Raw genomic sequence first — 27,773 nt, forward strand, 5'->3', positions numbered from 1 at the left:
TTGCTCATTGGGTAAACTCGAATTTACCATTACGTAATTTACTTTTTAAGATTAGCGGAGTTAGATTGATCAATATCAATCTATTTTAATTCTAGTCACCCCCAAATCACTCAGTAGTCAGTACAACTGTGAATGTAGAATTAGTACTTAAAACTCGTTTCTATCAATATCGTCTTCACATAATTTTTTCTTCTAAAAACAAAATAAATCTAACATCGCGTTTCAATCCCAATTAAAAAACTTGCCTCAATTTTTTATTTTTCATTAGTGACCTCCTAGAAAATTAAAAACACACTCCATTCTAAACCAAAAGTAATTTCAGGATTCTTGGAATCGTGTCTAAATATATAGGAAACCGTATCGAAGCTTTCAGAGATTCGGACGGGAATATTTACCTTTACCATCCCAATTAGGCAATTACCATTCCACAATCCAGTAATCCACACTATCTTTGTCAACCTATGCTCAAATTGTATTCTCAGTTGATCAATTCATAGAATTTGCACGATTAACCGGATACATTAAACCTTCAATAAAATCAATAAAACCCCATTTTAATTCCCAGTCTATTTCCCACTAATCTACCATTATTCTTTCACTCCTTACATCAATTCTTCCATCTTTGATGGAGATCATGTCACCAATCCCAAGACTTCTCTTTTTGTCTTTCATGATTCATTTCTCTTGCTCTTCTGCTCAAATGTAAGCTAATTTCTTTTGTTCCCAATTTTTATACACAAATTCTTGTTTAAGGCGGATATATCCGTCTTGAACTTAAAACGGGTCAAATAGAATAGATGAGATAAAAGCAGAATGTTCTTGTATGCGTGTGGGGTGATATTTGACCCGTTTTAATCTTCGCGTCTTAAGAGAGACCAGCTGTTTTTAATATGATTTTAATTGATTATTCAGATGTGGGTTTTTGTGATATACTGTTTTTGATCTGGGTATTCAATCAAGTATTACTTACTGTATAAATTATGTAGAACTAATTTAACTAATTTATTTGTTAGTTTCTTTTTATTCTGATTTTGTAATTAGCTTATTGATCGATTGATTATTGATTATTGATTGATGTCTTTGTTATCTAACATAACATTATTGGTTTTGTTTTATTAAATTATTGTGTAATTTGTATGTTCGTTTCACAAATTCTTAGATAAAACGGATAATCCGTCTTAAGCAAGACCTACTGATGTTATGTTAAAGTTGAATAATTGGTTTTATCAAAACTTTGATTGTTAGAAAATGATGCAAATTGGTTTTATCATCTTGACTGAATGTTTGATTGTCCAATAGTGCTTTAATAGAGTAATCGGAATGCCTATTTCGACTAGAGTTGTTTGTGAGCAATGATCGACACTGGTTTTTCGATTACATACCTGAATGTCCAGGTTTTTAATTGTTCCTGGACTTTCCTAGTTTCATGGTGCCTTACATTTCCTTACGAAGGTTCTTAGGCGGCCCTTGTAGTATTCTCTAGCGTTCTCTTTCCGTGTACATTGCGCTGATGACACTAGTAATAAAAGCAATTGCTTTTCCAGGAATTTTGTTGGTTCATGGGAGGCTTGAACTTATAAAATTTATCAAATTCTGTTAAGGTGTTGCTTTGTGACCGTGAGGTCACGGGTTCAAGTCCTTGGAGCGGCCTCTTGCCAAAATGGCAAGGGAAGGCTTGCCCCAATTACACCCTTGTGGTGGGACCCTTCCCCGGACCCTCGCCTTGCGGGGATGCCATCGTGCACCGGGCTGCCCTTTTTACTGTATTGGGCTTGGGAAGTGTATATAGGATGAATTTTACTAAAAACATTGTTTGAACTATCTTCTTCTAGTTCCTGTTTGGTCTAGTTGGAGAAGTCTTTGGCTATCAGCAGAGGCAGATGTCGCCCATCTTTTGTATCTGATTTCTTGGGCGATTTTTGTCATATAACATGTAGCAGTCAATCTAAAAGATAGACGAGAGCTTAATGAAATGGATGAAAAAGGGGGACAAGTTCTGTTTTCTAGTTCAGAGATGAGGAGTGTAATTGAGAAAAATGACATACCAATCTACTTCTACGTCTTTTTCATTCATGCAGTCTCGATGCAAGTTTCATTGTGTCTTCAAGAAACGGTGTTTTTGTGTTCTTATCACAAGGGCAAGAAACCTTGCTATTGCCGGAGACTTGGAGGCATTGTGGTAGAGCTGTTGTTGCTGCATGGGCCAAAGACCAACTACTTTTTGGGGTTTTTGGAATAAAGCAAATACCAGTAGGAAATTCGACGCGTTTCTTATATAGTGAAATTGCAGTCTAAGAAATTCTTTTCACAAATTTGATTGGTAGGTATCCACCACACGCATCCTCCTTTTTGTTTTTAGCATAGGGGTAAGGCTGCGTATATTAGATGTCCTCATCCCACCGTAGACTGCTGTCTCAGAGGCACCTCAGTGATGATGTTGTTGGTCATGCTTATAGTTGCTGCTTGCAATTTTTACAATGTAAATGTATCACTATCAGAATGATCATTACAGTCGATTTCTATTGTTGTGCAGTAGTCGAAAGGAATTGAGGAATACATATGGAAACCAAGAAGTTCTTGTAAAGTCAGGCAGCTCGATTAAGTCTGACAGAGTAAACCCATCGAGGGTAATCCAACTATCATGGCAGCCAAGGTCAGGTATTTTGACGATAACTTTGTTAATAACTCTCTACAAGATCCTTCTAATCTGTAGTGAACTAATGCTGCGCTACACAGCATTGTAAACTAGTAAATATGCTAGCCAATGACTGACATTTATTCATTGTGACAGGGTCTTTGTTTACAGAGGTTTTTTATCTGACGAGGACTGTGACCATCTTATCTCTTTGGTAATCATTCTGTGTCCATTATTCCAATATGAACGAGATTCGCTTGAGTCGGATGTCTTTAATGTGTTCTCTATCACGTCACATTTTTCAGGCAAGTGGAAAGACTAATTTCGTAGTCAGTGATGCCCAAGGGCGGACTGCAAGATCATTAGCTGATGTGGATGTGAAAGTAAGTTCTCTTGTTTCGGAAATGCAATGTAATGTACATCGTTTGTCTTTAACCTTTGATAGCGGGGTAGAGGTCGTCGTACCCGATCAAACAAATTCTCAACTAGTAAAGGGTAGTCGAGGTCGAACCACAAGGAGCAAGGGTGATTACTAATTGTCTAAATTCTTGTGCTTAGCTAAGTCGAATAAATTGAGTTTGGATGAGGTTTTAAACTAAACAACTAAACTAAATAAAATAAAATGCAAATTAACAAAAGATGATAAATGAGTAAGAGAGGAATAAAGTTGTAAATCAAATGAATAAAAGGACTAGAACTCGGTTCTTCCCAAAACAATTCATAACTTCGCTTAATTAAATCTCTAGGCTAATCATAAGGGTAGCTAGGTGAGGAGGAGATGACTCTAATTCGCCTAAGACCCCCCTCTCGGGTTCGAAATAGGACACTAGCACTACCCACCAACCCCCCTCTCGGGTTCGAAGGTCGGAATCCTTAACTCAACACTCGACAACCCCAAAAATGTGCACTTTTCCAAGGAGGTCAAGAAATCGGTCAAGGTCATTAAGTACTCATCGTAATCCGGGTCATCCCACTCCCTCTCTCGAGGGTCGATTTCAAACGCTAGTCTAGAGGTACCCTCCCTTGGTTCTCCCTTTCGGTCTCAACCTAGGTTAGTGATAAGACCAATTTTCGGGTATCCAAATTACAACCTAACCAACTCTCGTTGGTGGACAAGGGTTACAAGTCGACACTACCCAAAAATCAATCCTTAAACCATGTCATTCCTCTAAACTACCCTCACCAAATTCCCCAAACAATTAGCCTTTATGAGAATCAATTAGTGAAATTACTCATGTCGGGTCAAACCGAATCCTAGCTAAAATTACTACTCACTAATCATACTTAAGCCAACACAAGATACATAAATAACTACTCTAGACATGATATTAAACAAAGTAAAGTGATAAAGCTTGAAACTTTAACTAATCTAATGAGAATAAATTAACACTAAGCATGCTAAGACTAATAAAGACTAAAGTTTTAACTAATTAAAGAAATTAAACTAATTAAAACATAACAATAATGAAAATAACAATAAGAAAGAGAAGAGATAAAGAAATTATACCAAACTTTTATTGAAGGGAATGAGAAAGTAAATCTTCATACAATTATTGTAACTTGAAGGATAAGCTAGCTTGATCTAAGACTAATGAAGGAAAGATTGGAATTTTTAAGGAACAAGATCTAAAATACTAGAACTACTCCCTACTGTTTTCCCGTCTCTCAGCTGCCCCGAACCAAAGACAAAAAATGAGGGTTTTTCAATCCCCTGGACAATGTTGCTGCATACTTGCTTTTGATGAAAAATTAATCAAGAGGACACAAGTGGGCTTGTTTCCTTTATTTGTGTCCAAGTCCACGTGAAGCATTGCCGAGGCCTGCATTCACATGATCCACTTGATCCCAATTGATCTACTTAAATTAGTTTTAGTTGATCCACTTAGATTATTACAGTTTCCGCTCCGTTTGATACCTACAATTACACAAAAGAAAACACGAGATCAATACCAAATTCCAAAAAGTAATATAGAATAGCAACATTTAAAACTAAATGGGTAATGTGCTATATAAGACAAAAAAGGGTGAATTAGGCTAACTCGGGTTATTAATTCGGATGAATGAGAGATAAAATGTGGGTTAAAAAACGAGTAAAATAAAGAGTTATCAAATCTCCCTACACTTATCTCTTACTCGTCCTCGAGTAAGCTCAAGTATGATCAAAATGCAACAAAAGTGAGGACTCCAATCCCCAAGTGAATGCACAATATAAGCATAACTTAATTATTCTACTATAATATCCGAATGAGTATTAGCGCACTCAACGCCCTTTCAACTCACGTAATTTTACTTATGAGGGAAAAGCAAAATTCGCAAGGCAAGTAAGGTCTTGCACAAAACTGGCAATGCATCAAACATGTAAGTACATAAGCAAATAATAGAATGCATCTAACAAAAATGGTCCACTTTCCTCATCTAAGTGGCCGGATTTTCAAGCAACAAAACATGGTCTTGGTCGGGAGTACCGTCTCAGAAGTTCCAACGGAGGTGCCAACCCCCTAAGCATGGCTCAAGCAACCTTAGTGTGACCAATACTCAAGAAACACATTCAAGAGCGGGGAAAGGGGAAGTAGGCGAGTCCGAAGAGAATTACCGAACCGTTACGAGATTCAACCACCGGCCCATGACTAAGGGGACCTAGGCAACGACATCCTCGCGGTTTTCACTCGTCACTCAATGAAAGAACAAGGTGATTTTTGTGCAAAAAGTAACCAAAATCACTCTCCTAACTCGACTAGCGAAAACGTGCCCGCAATCTAATGTGTAAAATCGTCCTATGTCCAACGAAATGCAAACAAAAGTAAAGTGCACACGATATGAAGCAAGGGTTGTAACGGGGCTAGGGAGTAGGTCAAAACGGGATTGGTGCAAGCACCGTTTGGATATGTGGAGTTCAACTCAAGAATTGCCGACACATCAAAAACCCATTTCTTATTGCAACACATGAGACACGTCTATGCCCTAACATAGCGAGGATCACCCAAACCATGCAAAAATTGCATAAACCCAACTCAAATTGGAAAAATTCAAAAGTACTCCTCTTATTTCAACAAATGGTAACGTCTACACCCTAACAAAAACCCGGTTTCCCAAGTTATGCAAAAATTGTGTAAACCCGACTCATTTTGGAAAAACATCAAATTGCCCTTTTATTTAGCAACGGCTTTTTCTACCCCGTTTAATGATGAGGAGGGGTGTTGCTTGCCTTTTTCTTCTCTTCACAACAAATTTATACAACACAAATAACTCATTTTTTGGATTTTTCATTACTTTTTCACTTTTCTATTTTGCTTTTCATTTCTTTTTCAAAACCTCTTATTTATATACAATGCCAAATGTACACCGAATTCCGACCCAAGTGGACGTGCAAGCCATCCACCATCACGACCCAAATCACCTCCTACAACACAACTACAAAAACCGACCAATTCTTGATTAAGGAAGGGTGGTTATGGGAATGTAGCTATTTTAAGTGGGTTTGCCAAATGAATAGGCTAAGGCTCAAAGGGGGTGAAACAAAAAGGGAGATAATGCAAGGGACAAAACAAGGCTATTCGGCTATGTGAGGTTAATACAAACAGATTTTCCTTCATATCACGTGCGCAAAATGTAATGCAATTTCATGGTCTAAGGACAAAATGACACACTTATGCGTCTTGATTTGACACGCCTCGCGAGGAGGCCTACTCTCAAACCTAGATGAGGGCGGGGCATGAATGTACCCACCCTAGGAGGCTCTACCCTTACCTTTGAGTAGCTAAGTCGAGCCTTAGGTCTAGCCTACGGCCTTAGGTCTCACAAGGTCGGTCCGAACTCAGTGGTCACGCCCGCTTCCTTTGGCTAACTAAGAGGTCACGGGTGCGAGTCACGGGGAGGGGAAAGGCACAATTGGGCACAAAAACTCATCACGGTTCCCTTCCTAGACCATGTTCATGCAAAACATTTATTTACAAACGGGTGCAAGATTTCAAATTGAAAAACAAGTATATACAAGAACATATGCATGCAAGAATTGAACACAACAAGGGTAGAAACATGCAACAAGTCAACTAAACCTAACAGCACATCAATCACCAATAATCCAATAGTTCCCCAAAGGAACATCCAAGGCACAAAAACCCATCCTCCTCCATATTATACAACAATATAAAAAGAGAGAGAATGAAAAAGGAGAAAGAGATAAGAACGTGTATACCAAATGGTCTTCTAGTCTCCTTTTTGCCACGGAATGTCAACGTACCTATGTCACTTTGTTAGCCAAAACAAATATATACAATGCAAATATTTTTGTAATTTTTCGAAATTTTTCAATTTTAGGCATTTTTTGAATTTTCTTAAATTTACAAGCATTTACAAATATATACAAATATTCACAAGAGTGGATATTTCCCTCCCCACACTTGAAATGTACATTGTCCTCAATGGACAAAAGCATAGGGAGAGAATAGGAAAAATAAATAACATATTTTTGGATTTTTAAATTTGTTTTTGAAATGAAATAACATATTTTTGTTGTTTTTGAGTTTTCGAAAAAGTAAAGAACTTGTTTTTGTGTTTTTTTTTTTTTTTTTGAACCTCCTCCCCACACTTATTATTTACAACATCCAATGACGGATAAAGTGTGGTTAAGAGGCACTTTTATTCAAAATAAAAGGACGTATTTTTTAGCTTTTCATTTTTTTCAATTTTTTTTTTTTTTTTTTTTTAAATGGATGCAACTACATGTGACAATATGTAACAAATTTTAAAATCTAATGCAACCTACATGAATGCAAATTAAATGATGATTAATACTAAATAAATTACAAAATAATCTAAATGCAAAAACTAGTATGCTACATTTGGATATGAGGGAGATGCAAATAATACAAAGACTTAGTCTAAACTAGAACAAAACAACTAATATCGATCCATTGCTCCCCGGCAACGGCGCCATTTTGATAGCGGGGTAGAGGTCGTCGTACCCGATCAAACAAATTCTCAACTAGTAAAGGGTAGTCGAGGTCGAACCACAAGGAGCAAGGGTGATTACTAATTGTCTAAATTCTTGTGCTTAGCTAAGTCGAATAAATTGAGTTTGGATGAGGTTTTAAACTAAACAACTAAACTAAATAAAATAAAATGCAAATTAACAAAAGATGATAAATGAGTAAGAGAGGAATAAAGTTGTAAATCAAATGAATAAAAGGACTAGAACTCGGTTCTTCCCAAAACAATTCATAACTTCGCTTAATTAAATCTCTAGGCTAATCATAAGGGTAGCTAGGTGAGGAGGAGATGACTCTAATTCGCCTAAGACCCCCCTCTCGGGTTCGAAATAGGACACTAGCACTACCCACCAACCCCCCTCTCGGGTTCGAAGGTCGGAATCCTTAACTCAACACTCGACAACCCCAAAAATGTGCACTTTTCCAAGGAGGTCAAGAAATCGGTCAAGGTCATTAAGTACTCATCGTAATCCGGGTCATCCCACTCCCTCTCTCGAGGGTCGATTTCAAACGCTAGTCTAGAGGTACCCTCCCTTGGTTCTCCCTTTCGGTCTCAACCTAGGTTAGTGATAAGACCAATTTTCGGGTATCCAAATTACAACCTAACCAACTCTCGTTGGTGGACAAGGGTTACAAGTCGACACTACCCAAAAATCAATCCTTAAACCATGTCATTCCTCTAAACTACCCTCACCAAATTCCCCAAACAATTAGCCTTTATGAGAATCAATTAGTGAAATTACTCATGTCGGGTCAAACCGAGTCCTAGCTAAAATTACTACTCACTAATCATACTTAAGCCAACACAAGATACATAAATAACTACTCTAGACATGATATTAAACAAAGTAAAGTGATAAAGCTTGAAACTTTAACTAATCTAATGAGAATAAATTAACACTAAGCATGCTAAGACTAATAAAGACTAAAGTTTTAACTAATTAAAGAAATTAAACTAATTAAAACATAACAATTATGAAAATAACAATAAGAAAGAGAAGAGATAAAGAAATTATACCAAACTTTTATTGAAGGGAATGAGAAAGTAAATCTTCATACAATTATTGTAACTTGAAGGATAAGCTAGCTTGATCTAAGACTAATGAAGGAAAGATTGGAATTTTTAAGGAACAAGATCTAAAATACTAGAACTACTCCCTACTGTTTTCCCGTCTCTCAGCTGCCCCGAACCAAAGACAAAAAATGAGGGTTTTTCAATCCCCTGGACAATGTTGCTGCATACTTGCTTTTGATGAAAAATTAATCAAGAGGACACAAGTGGGCTTGTTTCCTTTATTTGTGTCCAAGTCCACGTGAAGCATTGCCGAGGCCTGCATTCACATGATCCACTTGATCCCAATTGATCTACTTAAATTAGTTTTAGTTGATCCACTTAGATTATTACAGTTTCCGCTCCGTTTGATACCTACAATTACACAAAAGAAAACACGAGATCAATACCAAATTCCAAAAAGTAATATAGAATAGCAACATTTAAAACTAAATGGGTAATGTGCTATATAAGACAAAAAAGGGTGAATTAGGCTAACTCGGGTTATTAATTCGGATGAATGAGAGATAAAATGTGGGTTAAAAAACGAGTAAAATAAAGAGTTATCAACCTTTTACATGGATAACTGATCAGACTTGTACCCCAACCCAATCAACCCATTTTCCGGGTGTATTTGCTACTGTTTAGAGTTGGGTTGGAATGTGCACGCAGTAATATACACTTTTATTTTCCTCGATGATGTTTCTGAATTCCGATACCAAAATTCAGCAAATATGATTCTGTTTGTTCTGATGAATGATCTTTCATTCTTTCATATTTCTTGCTGTTAGGATGAAATAGTAGCACGAGTAGAGGAAAAGATTTCAGCTTGGACACTTCTTCCTTTAGGTATACTTTCTTCAATCCAGTGTTTTGACTTTAAAACTCGGTTATCTTATTCATCTTTCTATGATGATCATGTTTTGTATGCTACTTTGACAGGCAATAGCAGGCCTCTACAAATCCTGCATTATGCCAATGAGCAGACAAATGAGAAGTACGACTATTATGGCAACAAATCGGCATGGCAACTTAATGAACCTTTGATGGCGACTGTAATCTTGAGTCTTTCAAACACTTCTCGGGGTGGTGATATTTCCTTCCCAGAATCTCAGGTGAGAATAAATCTTTTTGCACTGTCCGCTTGCTACCCTGCACTCCACAATATGAGAAGCTTGTCCAATTTATTTGTTTTACATTAGTCATCTTCAGTCGTCTTTTGTGCAATAATGCAGATCAAAACCTCAGGACTGAAGAGCAAGTTGTGGCCTTACTCTGTTAGCCGTAACAATTTACTGAAACCCGTTAAAGGAAATGCTATTCTCTTCTTCAATGTCCACCCAAATGCATCTCCTGACAAAAGGAGCCTCCACGAGAGAAACCCGGTGACTGAAGGCGGAATGTGGTCTGCTGTCAAAATATTTTACCTGAGAGCAGTCAGTGGGATTACTGCTCCAACTGATCACGAAAACAGTGACTGCACGGATGAAGACGAAAGCTGCCCAAAATGGGCTGCATTAGGGGAATGCCAAAGAAATGCAGTATTCATGGTTGGGTCTCCTGATTATTACGGGACATGTCGAAAGAGCTGTAAAGTCTGCTGATCCAAACCACTCACTAGCGGATAGTTACATAGCGATCCTTGGTTCACACATGATTTAGCACCTTACCGTATTATGCCATTGTTTACTCGGTTAGCTAGCTGATCCCCGACATTTTGTTATCAGTTCTCTCATTATTTCATCTTTTTATTCTTCTTTCTTTGATTTCGTTCCCATGCTGCTTGCATAGCAAGTATGGTGTTTTGTTTCATCAAACTCATTAGAGAGCTAGCTGTGTGAGATGAGGATAATTGTTATCGCGGTAACGGAAATTTAGGGAAGTGGGATACTCTACTGTCTTGGGAGAGATGGATGACTCTTATTCCTCATTTTCACTTTCCACAGCCACTTCTTCCCACCACACTCCTGATTTCCTTAATTTTCTCGTTTATTTTGATTGTCGATATCCTGGTAACGACCTTATACCAGTCGAGTCATCCATCCCACCATCAGACCATCACATTATTAGAAGCAAATATGATTTGTGTGGAACCGTTTTATCCCAACTTATTTTAAACACACTTACCAGGTCCGAATTGACCTGACCTGAATCCGACCATCACATTATTAGAGAAGCCGTTTGTATAATGGAATATACAAACGACAGGCCCGAATTGACCTGACCTGAATCAGATCCGTTGGCCCATTTGCCACGTACATGCTACGCTCAATATGTTGTCATCATTCATACTCCCTCCTATTCAGCCTATAGTTCCCCTTTCATTATAATACTCCTCACATATATTAGAGAAAAGGGAACTATAGGCTGAATAGGATGAGTATATTTGAAGTAAAGTCAGTCATTCACTCGCTAACATTTCCACTCACGAGTCATTAAGGGAGCGAGGGACAGTGGACAGTGGACACAAGGACAAGAGGTAAGAATAATGCATTGCATCAATGCGCACTATATTTGCATTTGTCAAAAAAAAAAATGATGCCTTATGGAGTAGATGTAAATATTTGTGTAAATAGTTTCATTTCTATTCATTAGCCATACACTTTAGGGCTGGGCAAAAAATCCAATTATCCAAACTTATTCGATATCCGATCCGAATCCGATTCGTTTTTTTGGATATCCGATTCAAAAGTTAAGTTTGGTTTGGATATCTGATCCGAAATCTTTGGTTTTGGTTTGGATATGGATATTAGAATTAAAACATTTGGATATCCGATCTGATTCGAAACTATAGTTTTCTAGTATAATTTCGAGAAAATAAAATTTTATTTGATACACCAACTTAATTAATGTTTAAAATATTAGAGAAATATCTAGGTGGTACTTAAATTTTATAGCGAGAACATTGGAAAAAGAATACGAAGGAAAATCATTATGTAAAACTATGAACGTGTTTCAAACTTAATTTTAAAGTAAATTCAAAAGTATGGATATCCGATGGATATCCGCATCCGATCCGATTATTTTGGATACCCGAACATTGGATATCCGAGACAATTGGTTTGGATATTGGATATCTTACTTTAGGATTTCTAATATGGATATCCGATCCGAACTAGCACTTTGGATCAAATACCCGATCCGTACTCTGCCCTAATACACTTAACACTCGGCAAAAATATACGTTACGATTTTAGTATAAGATGTAATTCCAAATTGTTGACCAATATTTCAACTCTTCCATTTCTACGCTTTTCTTACAACAAGCTCAAAGGACGTATTCCTGCTTTAATAACAAAAGGTTCCGATAATTATGGGATGGACGCTGAATTTTATTTGCAGTTAAACGACAACATTGTTGAGCGGAGAAATCACAAATTTGAAAGTTGTAGACATTGGTGGAAAACAGTTTACTGTTTAGGGCATTAAAAATACTCAAGTTAAGAGGAAACCAAATTAGTGGCACTATATGCCTTGTCGATCTCCAACTCATGACATTAACATGTACATTATATATGTAAGATTGTAAGGTATCTATTAACTTGTGTTTTCCACAAACTTATATAGCATTAACAATGGAAACTCAGTCAATAACTTGCCTACTAATTTCCACATTCATCTTTTTGAATACAAGATGGTGTAGTTGCAATGGAAACTCAGCAAATAACTCAATCTTAAGATGTAAACCTCATGAAAGAGCGGCGTTGCTCAACTTCATGCAAAATATCACCTATTTCGACAAAGATGTATCATCTTCGTGGGAAGGCGAGGAATGCTGCAATTGGAGAAGGGTGGTTTGTGATAATACAACCGGTCATATTCTCAAGCTCCATCTTAATGGAGACGAATATAATAACTTACTTAGAATGGAAACGCTTGAATCCATGGTGTATTTGCTTGAGCTGACACAACTGGAGAGCTTAGACCTAAGCAACAATTATTTCAATTATAGCTCAATTCCGATATTCATGGGTTCGATGAAGCAACTCAGGTATCTCAATCTCTCATTTGCTTGTCTCGGTGGATTAGTTCCTTATGAATTAGGTAACCTCACAAACTTAGAATTCCTTGATCTTAATAGTAACATGTTATCGGGTGAGATTCCAGCGTCTTTAGGGAATCTAATAAATTTGAAAACACTAGATCTTTATTATAATCAGTTGAGTGGTAAAATACCAACATCAATAGGTAAACTGTCCAAGTTGCAAAGTTTAGTTATTAGCTACAATCCATTGGAAGGTACAGTTTTGTCGGAACCCCATTTAGCGAACCTCTCAAGCTTGACATATTTAGACATATATGATACGATGCTAACACTCAACCTGTCTTCTGATTGGGTGCCTCCTTTTCAACTTCTGGAATTCTATGCCGATAACTGCAAAATAAATGGACAATTTCCTCCATGGCTTCAAACTCAAAAGAATCTATATGATCTCATTTTGTCTAATGCAAATATCTCGGGGCTTATGCCTAGATGGTTTCATACAATGCAACAACTTGACTCGGTGGATCTTTCTAACAACAATCTTAGTGGCTCTCCTATTTTTCCCATTAATTTCTCCATAATCATTCTCTCTAATAACTATCTGTCAGGGGAATTGTTTTTGCTAAATAGTAGTAAAACAGAAGTATATCGAAATGCTACCTTTATAGATCTCTCAAATAATTTCATCTATGGGTCACTTCTAGAAGGTTTAGATCATAGAGTGCCTAATTTGAAAATGCTCTTCCTTTCAAGTAATCAAATTAGTGGTCCAATCCCGAATTCTTTGTGCAAACTTAAGTCGTTGATTGGTTTGGATATTCATAATAATAGCTTATCCGGAGTAATTCCAAATTGTTGGGCTAATATTTCAACTCTTTACTTTCTACGTCTCTCGCACAATAAGCTAAAAGGACATATTCCCTGCTTTAATAATAAAGATTCGAACGAGCTCGAGACATTGGGCAATACATTTTATTTGCATTTGAATGACAATAAGTTGAGCGGAGAGATCCCTTCGTGCTTGACTGACCTCAAAAATCTCACAGTTTTAGACATTGGTGGAAATCAGCTCTCGGGCAAAATGCTAAGTTGGTTTAGTGCCGAAAAATTAAGGGAAGTTAAAATACTTAGGCTCCGAGATAACAATTTTAGTGGCACTATTTCTAGGCAGATTTGTTCATTGCCTAAGCTTCAGCTCATGGATTTTGGACATAACCAATTTACGGGATCCATTCCTGGTTGTTTAAGTAACCTTACAGCCATGACTATTCCCATAACATCACAGTATTTTGATAAGCATTTCGATACAACTGGTGTTAGTGAGGTAATTCAAGGTATAGAGAGAGAATATACGAGCAATCTGAAATACTTGGTGGATATAGACGTTTCCTACAATAACTTGTCGGGTAGCATTCCTGATCGTATGACAAAGCTCTCTGCCTTGATAAGTCTCAACTTGTCGTATAATCAGTTATCTGGAACGATACCTGAGAATATTGGGGGTTTGAAGTCATTGTTCGCACTAGACTTATCAAACAATAAACTCGGGGGTAGTATCCCAACAAGCATGGGTGAACTATACAGCTTGAGCCACCTTAACTTGTCCTACAACAATTTATCAGGTCAAATCCCGACTGGCAATCAGTTACAAACGTTGTCTGATCAAGCCTCAATATATGCCGGTAATCCTTATCTTTATGGTGATTTTCTGCCTAAGAAATGTAAAAGCAAAGAGGATGAGCAAGATAAGGGTAGGAGCAATAAAGACAAAGGCGATAATAAGGAGAAGTTCGAGAAAATGGGGTTCGGCCTGGTTGTGATGTCAGGTTTTGCTACTGGTTTCTGGGGTGTTGTTGGGGGTTTGGTGGTGAATAGGAGGTGGAGGCATGCAGTTTTCCGACGTGTCGAAGATGGTTATAACTGGTTGTATGTGAGGGTGGCCAAAGCTAGGAGGATCAAGAGGAAATGAGATGGTTAATTTGTTAATGTAGTGATGTTTACAAGTAATTGACTTTCACAGTAGGGGAATTTGTCATGTAGTATTATAAAAGCATGAGTGAGTTTGAGAAGTTAAATAATCTTGATAAATGAATGTCGATATTGGTGTTATTGTTTATGGAGTTCGTCAGCATGTTAATCGGGCACATAAAAGCTGAGTGAGTTTGATAAGTTTAATTTTCCTGGTGTAATTGCCACTGTTAGAATCAGGCTGGATTATCCACGCAGTAGTATATAATTTCATTTTCCTCGAAGCTGTTTCAAATACCAAATTCTGGATTATGCACGCACTAGTATTAGTACTCCGTAGGACTTGCAAACCTTATTATACTAGTATTACGTCAACAATCGTACAATTAAATTATAAAATTTATATGAATGCATTTCTATCACATAAAAAAGGAGCAAATATTGATGTTTATTTTCGCAACACACAATTTTCTCAATGCAGTTTTACTATTTCAAACCCGAATTTTGACTGAAATAAGATTTGTTTGATTTGATAATAGATTAGTGTAGATTATCATCTCCTAAATTTGAATTGAATTAAAATCCGTACACCAAATTAGTAACAAAATGCAATCAATTATCTACTGGAGCTGTACAATTGAAAATCAGCTTGAAATTTCCAAGATTAGTTTGATTGATTTAGGAGTTAGGTTTTATTTAACTCCAATCCATTGAGGCAAAGGTTGCACAAGTAGTCAGTCGTCTACTCTGTATATGTTATTCTGTTTAATCAAATTTACGTCGAGGACGGAACCTTAAACATAAGGCATCAATCATGGCATAATTTAAGTCAAAGTCATTATCATTGCTAATCGTCGCTATCAAATTCACGTCGATGTTGTTGTTTGTTGAGTTTATGGATTCAAGTACCTAAGAGGGGGAGGGGGTGAATTAGGTACCCTTTTAAAAATTTATAACTCCAACTTTATTTAATTAAAGTGAGTTACGAGGACAAAAGAGATTAGGAGATACTTTGGATAATATTGAAAGACTAAACAAGTATCACGATGAATGTTTGCTGAAGTATGAAAGCAACATTCGTTCTGACTGTATCTATTTGTCTCAGTTTGTGGAATATGACTGCAGACCAAATGCGACATATGATGATTTAATCACTTCTTCTAAGGTTAAGCAAAGCAAAGCAAAACAAACAAAGTAAATTGCAGCGGAAATAAAGTAAAAAAAACAATGAAGACGAGATTTTTGAATTGGTTCGGCAAATACTCAAGTGCCTACGTCCAATCTACCTTTTTATTACTTTCTTTTAGTGATCTACTCCGACAACTAAAAGACCCTTGTAATAAAAGACACCAACCTACTCCGGTTGTAAAGCTAGTACAAGAACTACTCCGTTCTTATGACAAGCTAACTCGCAACCTACTCCGGTTGCCAACTCACAACCTACTCCGGGTGTCAACTCACAACCTACTCCGGTTGTCAAGAGTTAAGACTACTCCGTCCTAAACTCTACTAACACACTTAGAATGTTATGGGATCAAGTTTCCACTAACATATTCTTAGCAAAGAATAGAGATGGACAACTTTTACAAGATCAACAATTCTTAAGCAAGAGAGTTTAGTATAGAAAAGCAACAGTAGCCACGACTGTAGTAACTTGAAGACTTTTAAAGGTTTTTGCAAATAAACACGATTTTTATGCTTTAAAAACAATTTGCAAAGATGAAAGAATTATTTCAGAAAAGTCTTGGGGATTTATGAAGGAGAGGCACGGTTTATATAGAGGAGGTGAGTGAAGGGGTTGCTAGGGTTTTGAAAAGTCAAAGACCTCACATGTGAAGGGCAATAACAACCACCCAAAACTTGCACCAAAAAGGCCTCTTTTGCAAAGGTAAGAATAGAGAAAGATGGTTTGAAAGATATCCTTAAATGCTCTTGCAAATTCAGAAAACAAAGAGAGAAAAGACAAGTCACATGATGACAAGTTGACACTAAAATGACAAAAAGCATTCTTTGTTTTCTTAAAGAACCAAAGGGTTGGATTTGCATAAAGAGGAAACATTTTGAAAATAATAATAATTCAAACCACTCTTTATTGAATACCATCTCCTTAATAAAAATCTGATTTTTATCTTTGAAAAATAATAGTCACGTGAAAGCTTTTGAAAGATAAAAAGGGACTTCAAGTTTCTCGAGTTGTGGCAACAATCCAAGCAGCTGTTTACTTGTAAAAGCAACAGTCGTCTGGACTGTTTCTATTACTCTAATATACTCTACTTTCTCACTTGTACATTAGATGACACTTGACTTAATACAATGGGATGATTAACAACTTCAACACTTCTTAATTCAAGCTTGATATGATCATATATCCTGAAAAGGTAAACTAAGATAACACAAATCAAATGGGCATGTTATCATCAACATAAGGAACCCAACAAATTCCCCCTTTGATGATGACAAGCCCCAAACGAATGTTTAAGCAATGTAAACACCTTAATTCAAGATTTTAAGCAAGCAAGATCAAATGATAGAGAAGGGACAATATTACCTTACCTAAGGCAAAAGTTAGAATCAAATTACCATGACACTTTTACATTGCCCCAAAACAAGAATCAAGCTAAGAAGGTTAGACAAGCCATTAGTTTAATCAATAAGCAAAGAGATTCAAAGCATGAGTTTACCTTTTCCCCCTCTTGACATCATCAAACGGATAGGGATGTCAAAAGCATTAGAGTGCAGATATTTCACACGAAAACAATAAAAGACACATGTAATTGTAACAAGGTAACAAGGTCAACATAAACAAAGATTAAACATAAGTTAATCAAAGTTCAACATGGCTAAAGATAGTTTAAAATACACCACCAAATGTCAAAATAACAAGCAAAGAAAATATTGTTTTAGAAGGGCACAACACGGGTGGAACAAAATGAAGAGGCAAGGGAAAAAGTTAAAGGGGCCGAGAAGAAAGGGAAAGGCTAAGAGGAGGAGGCTTGTTCACCATCCGAGCCACTACCCAAAGGATCATCATCCACATGAGCATCATCACCAACTTCTTTTGTTGACACAAGGGTGGAAATGATATCCACCTCACCACGGATGAGGTCCATAGTAGAAGCAAGGGCCGAGATTGCCAAGTCCTTTTGACGAGCATCTTCCTTAAGCCACGCACCCAACTCAGCCACGACATTAAGCACTTCCCGCATACTACCCGTATTCACCTGACTAGATGACCCAACCTCCGGATCCTTCTTAATTTTCACCGAAATTAATTCATCATTCTCAATTTTAATAAGCATCTTCCCCATTTGCCCATCACTCATAACATCACACATATCCAACGAACCCAAGTTAGTATTCACTAAAACCCCTTGTGCCTTGAGCACAACCGATAACCACATTCCATAGGGTAAGTGAATCATGCTAGAAGAAGGTCGACGAAGCTTGGTCGAAATGAGTTGAAAACGTTTAAACATTAACCCGACTAGGTTCACCTTTTTGTGGGTAGCAATGTGATAGATTAAATATTGTGAGGCTATGGTGAGTTTTCCCCGATCACCCGAGGGATAAAGAGACCGACAAAGCATATTGAAGATGATTCGAAGGGAAGGTGGCATTTGGGTATTGCTAATTGGACCAGGAGAAGCGGCTTTAGGACACACGGTTTGAGCAACATTAAGAGGTGAGGCATAAGGTAAAGCAACCCAAGTTTCGGAGGGGAGTTTGTCATAACCTCCGGTGGGGATACCAAGGGCGGTAGCAAAATCAGATTGAGAAAGTTTAAGAGGCTTACCGTTTACCTTAGCCGTAAGAAATTCACCAGATTTATCAATACGTACAGTAGCAAAGAACTGAATTACCTCGCTCACAAAGACCGGTTGACGCATTTCTGTTGAGGTCTCTTCCCATATGTGTGTGAGGGATATTGTCCCACATCGGTAGAATAATAGTGAAGAGGCTAGCTTATAAGTTAGTGGGCTACTCCTCCTATCACCAATTGGTTTTAGGATGGAACCTCACTTGCTTGTGGGCCGGTCTCATGCACCTAATTCTATAAGCCCGCTGCGGAGGACTCAACAATTTCCAATAATTTTTCCCAACCTTGAGCCAATATCATGTCACGGACCGAATGAAAAGCAGGCGGCTCAAACCAGGTTTGGTTGTACACCCGAGGAGAGTGGATTGCTTTGATATTCATCAACCTCTCACAATTTTTGTAAATGGAGGTAGGGAGGTCAATACTTTCAAGATGATCCCAAACAATGGCCAAGTCCCATTTCGAGGTTAGGGAGACCGGATCAGAGGGAGAAAGGTATACAAGCTTTTTCTTCAAAGGTTTCGATTTTTTCTGGGGAGGTTCACTAGGATTTTCAATTGGAGTATCAACAGTGGGGTTATCGACATTACTCTGCTCGATATTTTCTGAAATTGGGGGTAATTGGGATGAAGAGGCTTTTTCTTTTCTTTTGAGGTTCTTTTTCGCCGGAGTCGGGTCAGACTCGCCGGACTTAGAGGGATTCTCATTCAAATCAAACTCGGTTTCTTCTTCAACATCTTCAACAACTACCGTAACCGGTTCAGAGGAAGAGCTCGGAACAGTGGAACTTTTCTTTCGACCACCTCGTGTGCGTCGTCCTACCATAGTGGAGATAGAGATGTCGTCGGATGATGGAGGATCAGTGGGATTCGGTGATGGTTGAGGGTTTGGTGGATCTGGGTTTGTTGAATGAGTCGTGTTTGAGGTATGAGGAGGGAATGCGTAGGAGGTTTTGGTTGAGGTCATTGTTGGTGTTGTTGATGTCGGTGGGTGTGATGTGACAGGTGGTGAGGTCAAGTTTGTTGGTTTGATGGGTATGTGGGTATTGAAAGATGTTTTGACCATGGTGGGTTAATAGGTAGGTGAGATGAGGGAGTTTTGTGGATTTGGAGATGAAAGGTTAGTGGATTAGGATGTTTGGACGGGTAGGCATAGGTTTTGGGTTGAGGTAGTTAATGGCCCATTTAATGTGGTATGTGAGGTGGTTGGCCCAACTAAACATATTTAATCACTCGAAATAGAAACGCAAGGTAGCATATAATAAACGTGAATTTAGATATGAGGTTGAGTGATTACCGACTCACAAATACGGTGTCAATTTTTGGTCTAAACATGATGTCAATGCACTTAGAACACTTAATAACATATATCCAATTTTAATTTAATCAATTAAGGAATTTTGTAAAACTCACACTAAAAATCACGAGCTATTAATTAACCCAATTTCTAGTCTAAATTTCTCAAAATGTTCTCTTGCAAGTGGCTTAGTAAAAATATCGGCAATTTGATTTTCGGTTTTACAAAATATAAGTTTAATATGTCCTTTTTCCACATGATCACGAATGAAATGGTGACGAATATCAATATGTTTGGTTTTAGAGTGCTGAATAGGATTTTTGGAAATATTTATTGCACTCGTATTATCACACATTAAGGGAATGGAGTCAAAAATAATACCAAAATCCAAGAGTTGTTGTTTTACCCAAAGGAGTTGAGAACAACAATGTGCCGCACTAACGTACTCACTTTCGGCCGTAGAAAGAGCTACTGTGTTTTGTTTCTTTGAGCCCCAAGAAGTCAAGCAAGGACCCAAGAACGTTGCAATTCCGGAGGTACTCTTTCTATCCACCGTGCATCCCGCATAGTCCGCATCCGAATAGCCTATGAGATCAAAAGGACAATATAAGGGATACCATAAGTAAAGATTTTGTGTTCCAATCAAATACCGAAGAATTCGTTTACACTACTACAAAAATGGCCAAAGAGGACGGTCAAAAACCGTCCTTAAATGTAAAACAAACCGTCCTTATTTCACCCGTCCTCGTTGCCTAAGAGCACGGTTGTCGTAAAGTCAAACCGTCCTCTTTTACATTTAATAAGAGGACGGTTGTGGTCTTGAACCGTCTTCTTTTCAAAAACATAAGAGGACGGTTCCTGTCATGAACCGTCTTGTTGTGTATACATGGCACACCTTATTTTTGCGCTATTTTCACCACGCTTTGTTAAGGAACCGTCATCTTTACATTTGTTTAAAATCAATTTAGCGCGAATTTATGAATATATCCAGCACAGTTTTGGCACAAATTCGTGGTCTTTTACCACTAGATTTTTGAAATAAAATCGTTTCATTCATGCCCCATACGATAATAGTCGTATAGCTGAAAAATCGTTGTAGATTTCATAAATCAAGCCAGTTTTACATTTACAGTCTAAATCCAACCAAACAAAATGGAATAAGTTTCACCCGGCAAAATACAAACTATCGACAATTGATCGTTCAACTCAATCACCAACACAAGTTCTTCCATCCACACAGCGTTACTTAAGCTGTCTAAGCTAATACTTTAAACATTATCTTCAAATACCGTCGTCGTAAACCGCAATGCATATGTAATCTGTCATATCTCCATTCATAGACTTGTGAGCGCTTAGCCAGGTTAAATATCGATCATGTTTCTCCAATGGACATCCCTTTGCAACAAAGTTCCCTTTCTAAAAAAAGCATTAGCTAAAATATTAAATAACTGTGAAGGCAAAAGACTTGAACAATAAAAAATATTAACTTACAACGTTCTTCTCAATTCCTCGATATCCTCCTCGAGAACCATGGTATTTTGATTTCTTCTTGACCTCATTCTTCTTGTTTTTCTCACTAGTTGCCTGTAAATATGAGTTTTTAGCCCAAAACAGAAGTTTACAGCAAAAAAACAATTGTCTGACAGGTAGTGATAGCATAGAGTCATCTATTATAGCCTCTAACCATCAATTCACATCAGAAAAAACTACAGGGGGCCATTGATTCAGCATTTGTTAAATATCCTTTCCTTACTGCTTGATGATCAATTTAACCCCCCTAAGGATTACAGGTGCATATAAGAAAAACAAGCAATTTATTTACTTGTTATTTTTGTTGCTTTCAAGAGATATCTAAGCCCAAAGAAGTAAATTAGTATGAAGTTTTACTCTCTGTCGCTAGTTCAAAAGGTCGACTTTAACACCTTAATACTGTAAATTTATTTAACAGAAATGGAAAACCATTATAAGTTATAAAGTGTAGAAAAGGCCATTCCTAATGATCATCAATATTTGCATATGACATACTAAAGTAATTCGGGATGCTAACTCTAATCAGCCATCAAATTTTGATATAATCTGCTACTAATTCTAGGATCTAAAAACTTGCTTGCGATGACAGGAGTAATTAGTACTTGTGCTGGAAGTAACATATTTGGATTAAATCAACAGCGCCTCTAAACATTAAATTCAAAACATCGATTTACATCATAACAAACTGTCTGACAGCATCAATTTTTATATTCACCAAAAAACCGTCTGACAACATCAAAACATCCGTAGCCTCCAAAGCTCAGTTTACATCACAGAAAAACGTCTGACAATATAGAACATCAATTTGCAGCCTCTAAACATCATTTTATACCTTAAGTAACCGTCTCACAGCATATAAACTTGAACTGGGACAAAATTTATTTAAGCTTGTTAAGTCATTAAAATTACCTTAAATGCATCGGTAGTATGTGGGGCCACAAATGCGTTCCACTCATCTTGAGTTATCTGCTGCCACAAGCTCGGTTTTGTCCTCTGGATAGGCCTCGTCTCCTCATCGTATAACCACTCACGGACTAACTTAGTCTTTCACTTTCTCCAGAACTCTCCTGCCTTACTAAGACACCAATTTTCACGTTCCCTTTTAACTGCAAATGCCCCCTGCACGAGTCAAAATAAACATATAATCAGCAAGTTAAAGAAATTGAAACACATTAACGTTTTGTCCAGATAAAACATAAATGATATTTTAAAACTACGTCTACTTATTGTGTTACTATACAATATATCTTCTCTTGTCACCTCATGACAAGCATATTTACAGTCTTTACACGAGGCACCGCTACACCAATGACCATAAATGCTTGTAAAAGTTATAGTCATAACTAAATCAACTCTATAACAGCCTGTGTTAGCTCAGATTGCGCCAGCGATTCTGCTCTGTAGCCTCTGTTCCAGGCGTCTGACTACTCGCTTATCAGTTCAGATAACTTCTTTCCCACTATGAACGCATAGAAAAATGAGACTATGAGACTTTTCATCGGCCAGCAGTATTCCACCTTTCCCATAATCAGAATACAAAAGATCACTCATGTGACAGCAAGATTAAAATAAAATTTAATCAGCAAATAATTGGAACTCGAGACCTGTTCAACATCCAACACTTGGGTGATACGACTGAATTATAAACTTTTAACAGGTAATGTAATCATGTTCAACATGATATATGTCATGACCGAGACCATGTTACAACAATCAATCTCGAGATCACATTCTGGAATACTTGTTCATGAGCAGTATCAACATCACATTCTGGCATACTATAGTTTATATAAGACGACCTTAAGCTATAGTTTATGTAAGATGGTCTTGAGCGTGTACTATTATCTATCAAATTGTACAAGGTGTAGCCAATAATGTCATTTTCTTTTTGTATTATTAGAACTTATTTTCTCTGGTTTTTCAGTCGACATATAGCCATGTATTTGCATAATTGCATTCATGGTGATCTTGTTGGGTTGTTTGACTTGAATATCCCAAGGCCTCAACTTTTTCCTGTAAGAAGTTGTTTTCTTGCCTGTTGGTTGATTTCTAGCTTTTATAGTTGCACAAGACTTCATGTCTTCGCTTATACTATGAAAACTATTATTGAAATTGTCTATTCTTCACTGTCTCTTGAATAAGTATAGCTTTAAAGTATTGTGATGGTGCTTGTAGCCACTTCTTTAATAGTCTCTAACTTACCTTTAAAAAGGTTGGTACTAAACCACTTAAGCTTATGTATGTTGTGATGCACTAATATATCTAATGTTCTATTTTAGCAATCAATCCATGTTATGCAGCTTGATAGGGAAATTGCAGCAGTTATGCAAGAGTTCACACAGTTAGGGTAAGGCTAAATTTCAGTAGAGATATTGTCCCTTCTATTGATGCGCCTAATAATTTGATATCAGCTTCTATTCCTACATTTTTTCATGGTATATATTGGTGCTTAACTGGGGCACTAATATCCAACTTTATGCATAGTTCATGATGGTCTCAAACTACAAACAACGACTCACAAGTCTCAATCATTGTAGTTTTACACTCGTGTTCATGGTCTTCTTACTACATACGATCACATTCAAGCATACTCGATAGAAAATAGAAGACGCTTCCGTTCCCTACCATTCTATAAGTCTTAATTTGTAGTAGAGCACAATTATATTTCTTCTGTTGAACTGTAACTTGGCTATTAACCAATTCGACTCAAATTAATATGAACCCAAAACAGCAGAGGCATGTCAACACACATAACAACGCATAATTGACTACCATTAACCTTCAAACAAATGATATAATTTCCCTAAATTGACCACAATCAAACACTAGCAAATAGAATCCAACACAAATTACAGCGTATTTACACTAACAACTTTATAAACTTTATATCACAAAACAAATTACTCAACATTTATACAAATAACAATATAAATATAGCCAAAGTAGAAGTGGTACCAATAAAAAGAGAGGCGGGACGCTACGACAACCGACGACGTGTATAACAAGCGGCGTGGATGACCAGCAGTGGCGTGTTCATGGTGGTGAAAGAAAGTGTTCGATTGGTGCCTGGTGATTGGCGTTAGTGTGAATGGGTTAGGGTTAGGGCGAATAGGTTCGGGTGGTTGGGATAAAACAACATAGGGAAAACGGTGGAAGGTGGCTGACGGAGATGGAATGATCGCGTGGTGGTTGATGGTGATGGCTTAGGGCGTGGTTGTTGATGGTGGTGGGTTAGGCACGGAGTATGTTAGGGTGGAGGAGCAAGAATGTGAAATTTAATTAGAGATGAAAATATTTGGGGGCTTGATGATGTAATGTGTTAGAAAGAGGACGGTTGATGTTGGAACCGTCTTCTTTATTAAACACAAGAGAGAGGTTGTCTATTTGAACCATCCTCGTTTTTATACTAAGACGGTTGCTTTGACCAACCGTCCTTAATATTTATACAATAAGGACGGTTCACAGTATTAACCGTGATATCTATATGACGATCAATGGCGCCAAAACTATATGGATAGTAGAAGACGGTTCCGTGTCCAACCGTTCTTAAAATAGCGTCATCTTTGCCTAAATTTGTAGTAGTGTTAACGGCTTTAAAGTGTGATTCTTTCGGATTTGCTTGGAATCTAGCACATAAACAAACACTAAAGAGAATGTCGGGACGACTTGCGGTCAAGTAGAGAAGTGAGCCTATCATACCTCTATACACCTTATCACTAACATTCTTACCGAGTTCATCTTTGTCCAATTTGGACCCGGCTACCATCGGTGTATCATGAGGCTTACCATTAGTCATCCCAAATTTCTTAAGCATTTCCTTAATATACTTTTGTTGATGGATCATGATTCCATCCTTTGATTGCTTAATTTGGAGCCCAAGGAAAAATCCTAGCTCACCCATCATGCTCATTTCAAACTCCGATTTCATTAGTTCCGAAAAATATAAGTAAAGGAGTTCATTTGTTGCACCAAATATAATGTCATCAACATATACTTGTACAACCAACAACTTCGTCTGATCATGTTGCTTCAAGAACAATGTTTTGTCAACGGAGCCTCTTTTAAAACCATTTTCAATAAGAAATTTAGACAATCTATCATACCAACACCTAGGTGCTTGTTTTAAACCATAAAGAGCTTTGTCTAATTTGAAAACATGGTTAGGCAAATCATTGTTCTCAAAACCCGGTGGTTGCTCTACAAAGACATCTTCTTCCAAATATCCATTTAAGAAAGCGGTTTTGACATCCATTTGGAAGAGTTTAATGCCTTTGTGAGCCGCAAAAGCTATAAGTAATCGTATGGCCTCAAGTCTAGCTACCGGTGCATAGGTTTCATCGTAATCAATACCCTCTTGTTGGTTATAACCTTGCACCACTAGTCTAGTCTTGTTCCTTACAATTTCTCCCGAATCATCAAGCTTATTGCGAAAGACCCACCTAGTACCAATGACGGTACGATTAGGCGGTCTAGGGACTAAGTGCCATACCTCGTTTCATTTGAATTGATTGAGCTCTTCTTGCATAGCAAGCAACCAATCTGCATTAGTCAAGGCGACTGTTACATTTGAAGGCTCAATTTGAGATAGGAAGGCATTGTGGGCACAATACTCATTGAGATGAGCGAGATTGTTGACGGATGATCTTGTTCGAATTCCCGAGTTGAGATCACTTGTGAGATTAGTGAGTGGATGAGAGCTTTGATGTTTCCACTTCTTTGGAACAATGGTTTCTTGTTCCCCCTCAACAAAGATCATCGATCCACGATGATCTGTTTCTATTGGCCTGGAAGGTTCTTCATCCTCACTGTTTTGGGTTTCTTCATTCGAGGTGGATGCAACGATCGTTGGTTCATTGCTTCCAGAGAAGAAACAGTAGCAGAGGTGCTACGTGTTCCCCCCTGAGTTGCTGCTCTCCTTTGAAGGTGACAGTCTCTGTGTCTGTTGCAATTCAGTGCTGGGAGTTTCTTCATCCGTGAATATAAAGTCCTTTCGAACAAGACCAATCTCAAACTCATCATCCTCATCCTCATCATCATCATCCATGTTTTGTACCTGTCCAAGCACACTAGATTCATCAAAAATGACATGGATGCTTTCTTCAATTAACAAGGTTCGTTTATTGTAAACTTTATAGGCCTTGCTATGATCGGAGTACCCAATAAATACTCCTTCATCACTACGTGGATCGAACTTACCCAAATTATTTTTACCATTGTTATGAACAAAACATTTGCTTCCAAAACATCTAAAATATGAAATATTGGGTTTTCTACCACGTAGCAATTCATATGGAGTTTTATTTAGAATACTCCTTATCATGACACGATTATGAATGTAGCAAGCGGTATTTACCGCTTCGGCCCAAAAGTTCTTAGGCAACTTACTAGTTAATAACATTGTTCTAGCCATTCCTTCAAGGGTTCTATTCATCCTTTCAACCACACCATTTTGTTGTGGGGTTCTAGGAGCCGAGAAGTTATGGTCTACACCATTGTCATCACAATAAGCACCAAATGATGAGTTTTCGATTTCGGTTCCGTGATCGGTTCTCATTGAAACAAGTTTTAAATCAAGTTTGTTTTGAATCTTTCTTAACCAAATTAGAAACTCATCAAATGTCTCATCCTTAGAGCTTAGGAAGAGTGCCCAAACGAACCTAGAGTAATCATCAACAATGACACACACATAACGACTACCACCTCTACTTCTAGTTCTCATTGGTCCACATAAGTCGATATGTAAAAGTTGCAAAGGTTGAGATGTACTCAAAATTTTTTTGGATTTAAAGGAACTTCTAACATGTTTTCCTCTAGCACATTCATCACAAATTTTATCAAAGTCAAATTTCATATTAGGAATGCCTTCAACTAAGTCAAGTCTTTTAAGGGTGTTAAGAGTTTTTGTACTAACATGTCCAAACCTTTTATGCCATAACCAAGGATCATTGTTCATTACACTCATGCAAGACATAGTGTGACCGGATAGAGTGTTCAAATTAGTTAGGTAAACATCTTTGACACGTCTTCCTTCGAGTATTAGTTCATTAGTAGTGGCATCAAAAATTCGACACATATTGGCACGAAATTCAACAAAATTACCCTTATCACAAAGTTGAGAGATGCTAAGGAGATTATGTTTCAAACCTTTAACAAGCCGCACATTGTAGACACAAAGTAATGATGACTTACCAACCTTTCCAATACCAATTACTTCACCTTTCTTGTTGTCACCAAACCTTACCGTGCCACCGTCATACGCTTTAAGTGAGAGGAATTGGCTTCTATCACCCGTCATGTGACGAGAGCATCCACTATCCAAGTACCAATTGCGGCCGCCTCTCACCAAGCCCTACACAAGATTAGTTTTTGAGTTTAGGAACCCAAATGAATTTGGGTCCCTTTTTGTGATCAACATAACTTGTGGTGTCTTTCTTAATGCTCATTTCTTTTAATGCTTTGGTGTTCTTGTCAATGTCATCAAATCGTTTCGTGCATCCATTAAA

At 37.5% G+C, this 27,773-nt stretch overlaps 2 protein-coding genes and 1 long non-coding RNA gene across 4 annotated transcripts; 2 read left to right on the top strand and 1 right to left on the bottom strand.

The window, feature by feature from the left end:
* Positions 1–374: 374 nt before the first annotated feature.
* Positions 375–10,435, top strand: LOC141606795 (putative prolyl 4-hydroxylase 12). 2 transcript variants are annotated; one of them, XM_074426101.1, is made up of 7 exons: positions 375–702; positions 2,534–2,658; positions 2,792–2,849; positions 2,941–3,018; positions 9,466–9,523; positions 9,617–9,789; positions 9,910–10,435. In XM_074426101.1, exons 2-7 carry the CDS (start codon positions 2,642–2,644, stop codon positions 10,276–10,278), a joined length of 753 nt encoding a protein of 250 aa, XP_074282202.1. In that variant the 5' UTR covers positions 375–702; positions 2,534–2,641; the 3' UTR covers positions 10,279–10,435. The 2 variants fall into 2 exon arrangements, with proteins under 2 accessions (XP_074282202.1, XP_074282201.1); XM_074426100.1 differs by having other exon boundaries at positions 2,534–2,653.
* A 1,814-nt stretch (positions 10,436–12,249) lies between these two features.
* On the top strand, positions 12,250–14,628 carry LOC141608814 (receptor-like protein EIX2). The gene has a single exon (XM_074428159.1). The coding sequence runs from the start codon at positions 12,250–12,252 to the stop codon at positions 14,626–14,628; it is 2,379 nt and encodes a 792-aa protein (XP_074284260.1).
* Positions 14,629–20,819: 6,191 nt separating this feature from the next.
* On the bottom strand, positions 20,820–24,627 carry LOC141609507 (uncharacterized). The gene is made up of 4 exons (XR_012527448.1): positions 24,226–24,627; positions 22,180–22,389; positions 21,232–21,324; positions 20,820–21,156 (listed from the first exon to the last, which is right to left on the bottom strand). It is a non-coding gene; the product is annotated as an uncharacterized LOC141609507 (long non-coding RNA).
* Between the last annotated feature and the right edge of the window lie 3,146 nt (positions 24,628–27,773).

The sequence above is a fragment of the Silene latifolia genome, chromosome 10 (genome assembly GCF_048544455.1).
Source record: "Silene latifolia isolate original U9 population chromosome 10, ASM4854445v1, whole genome shotgun sequence".
NCBI lineage: Eukaryota > Viridiplantae > Streptophyta > Magnoliopsida > Caryophyllales > Caryophyllaceae > Silene > Silene latifolia.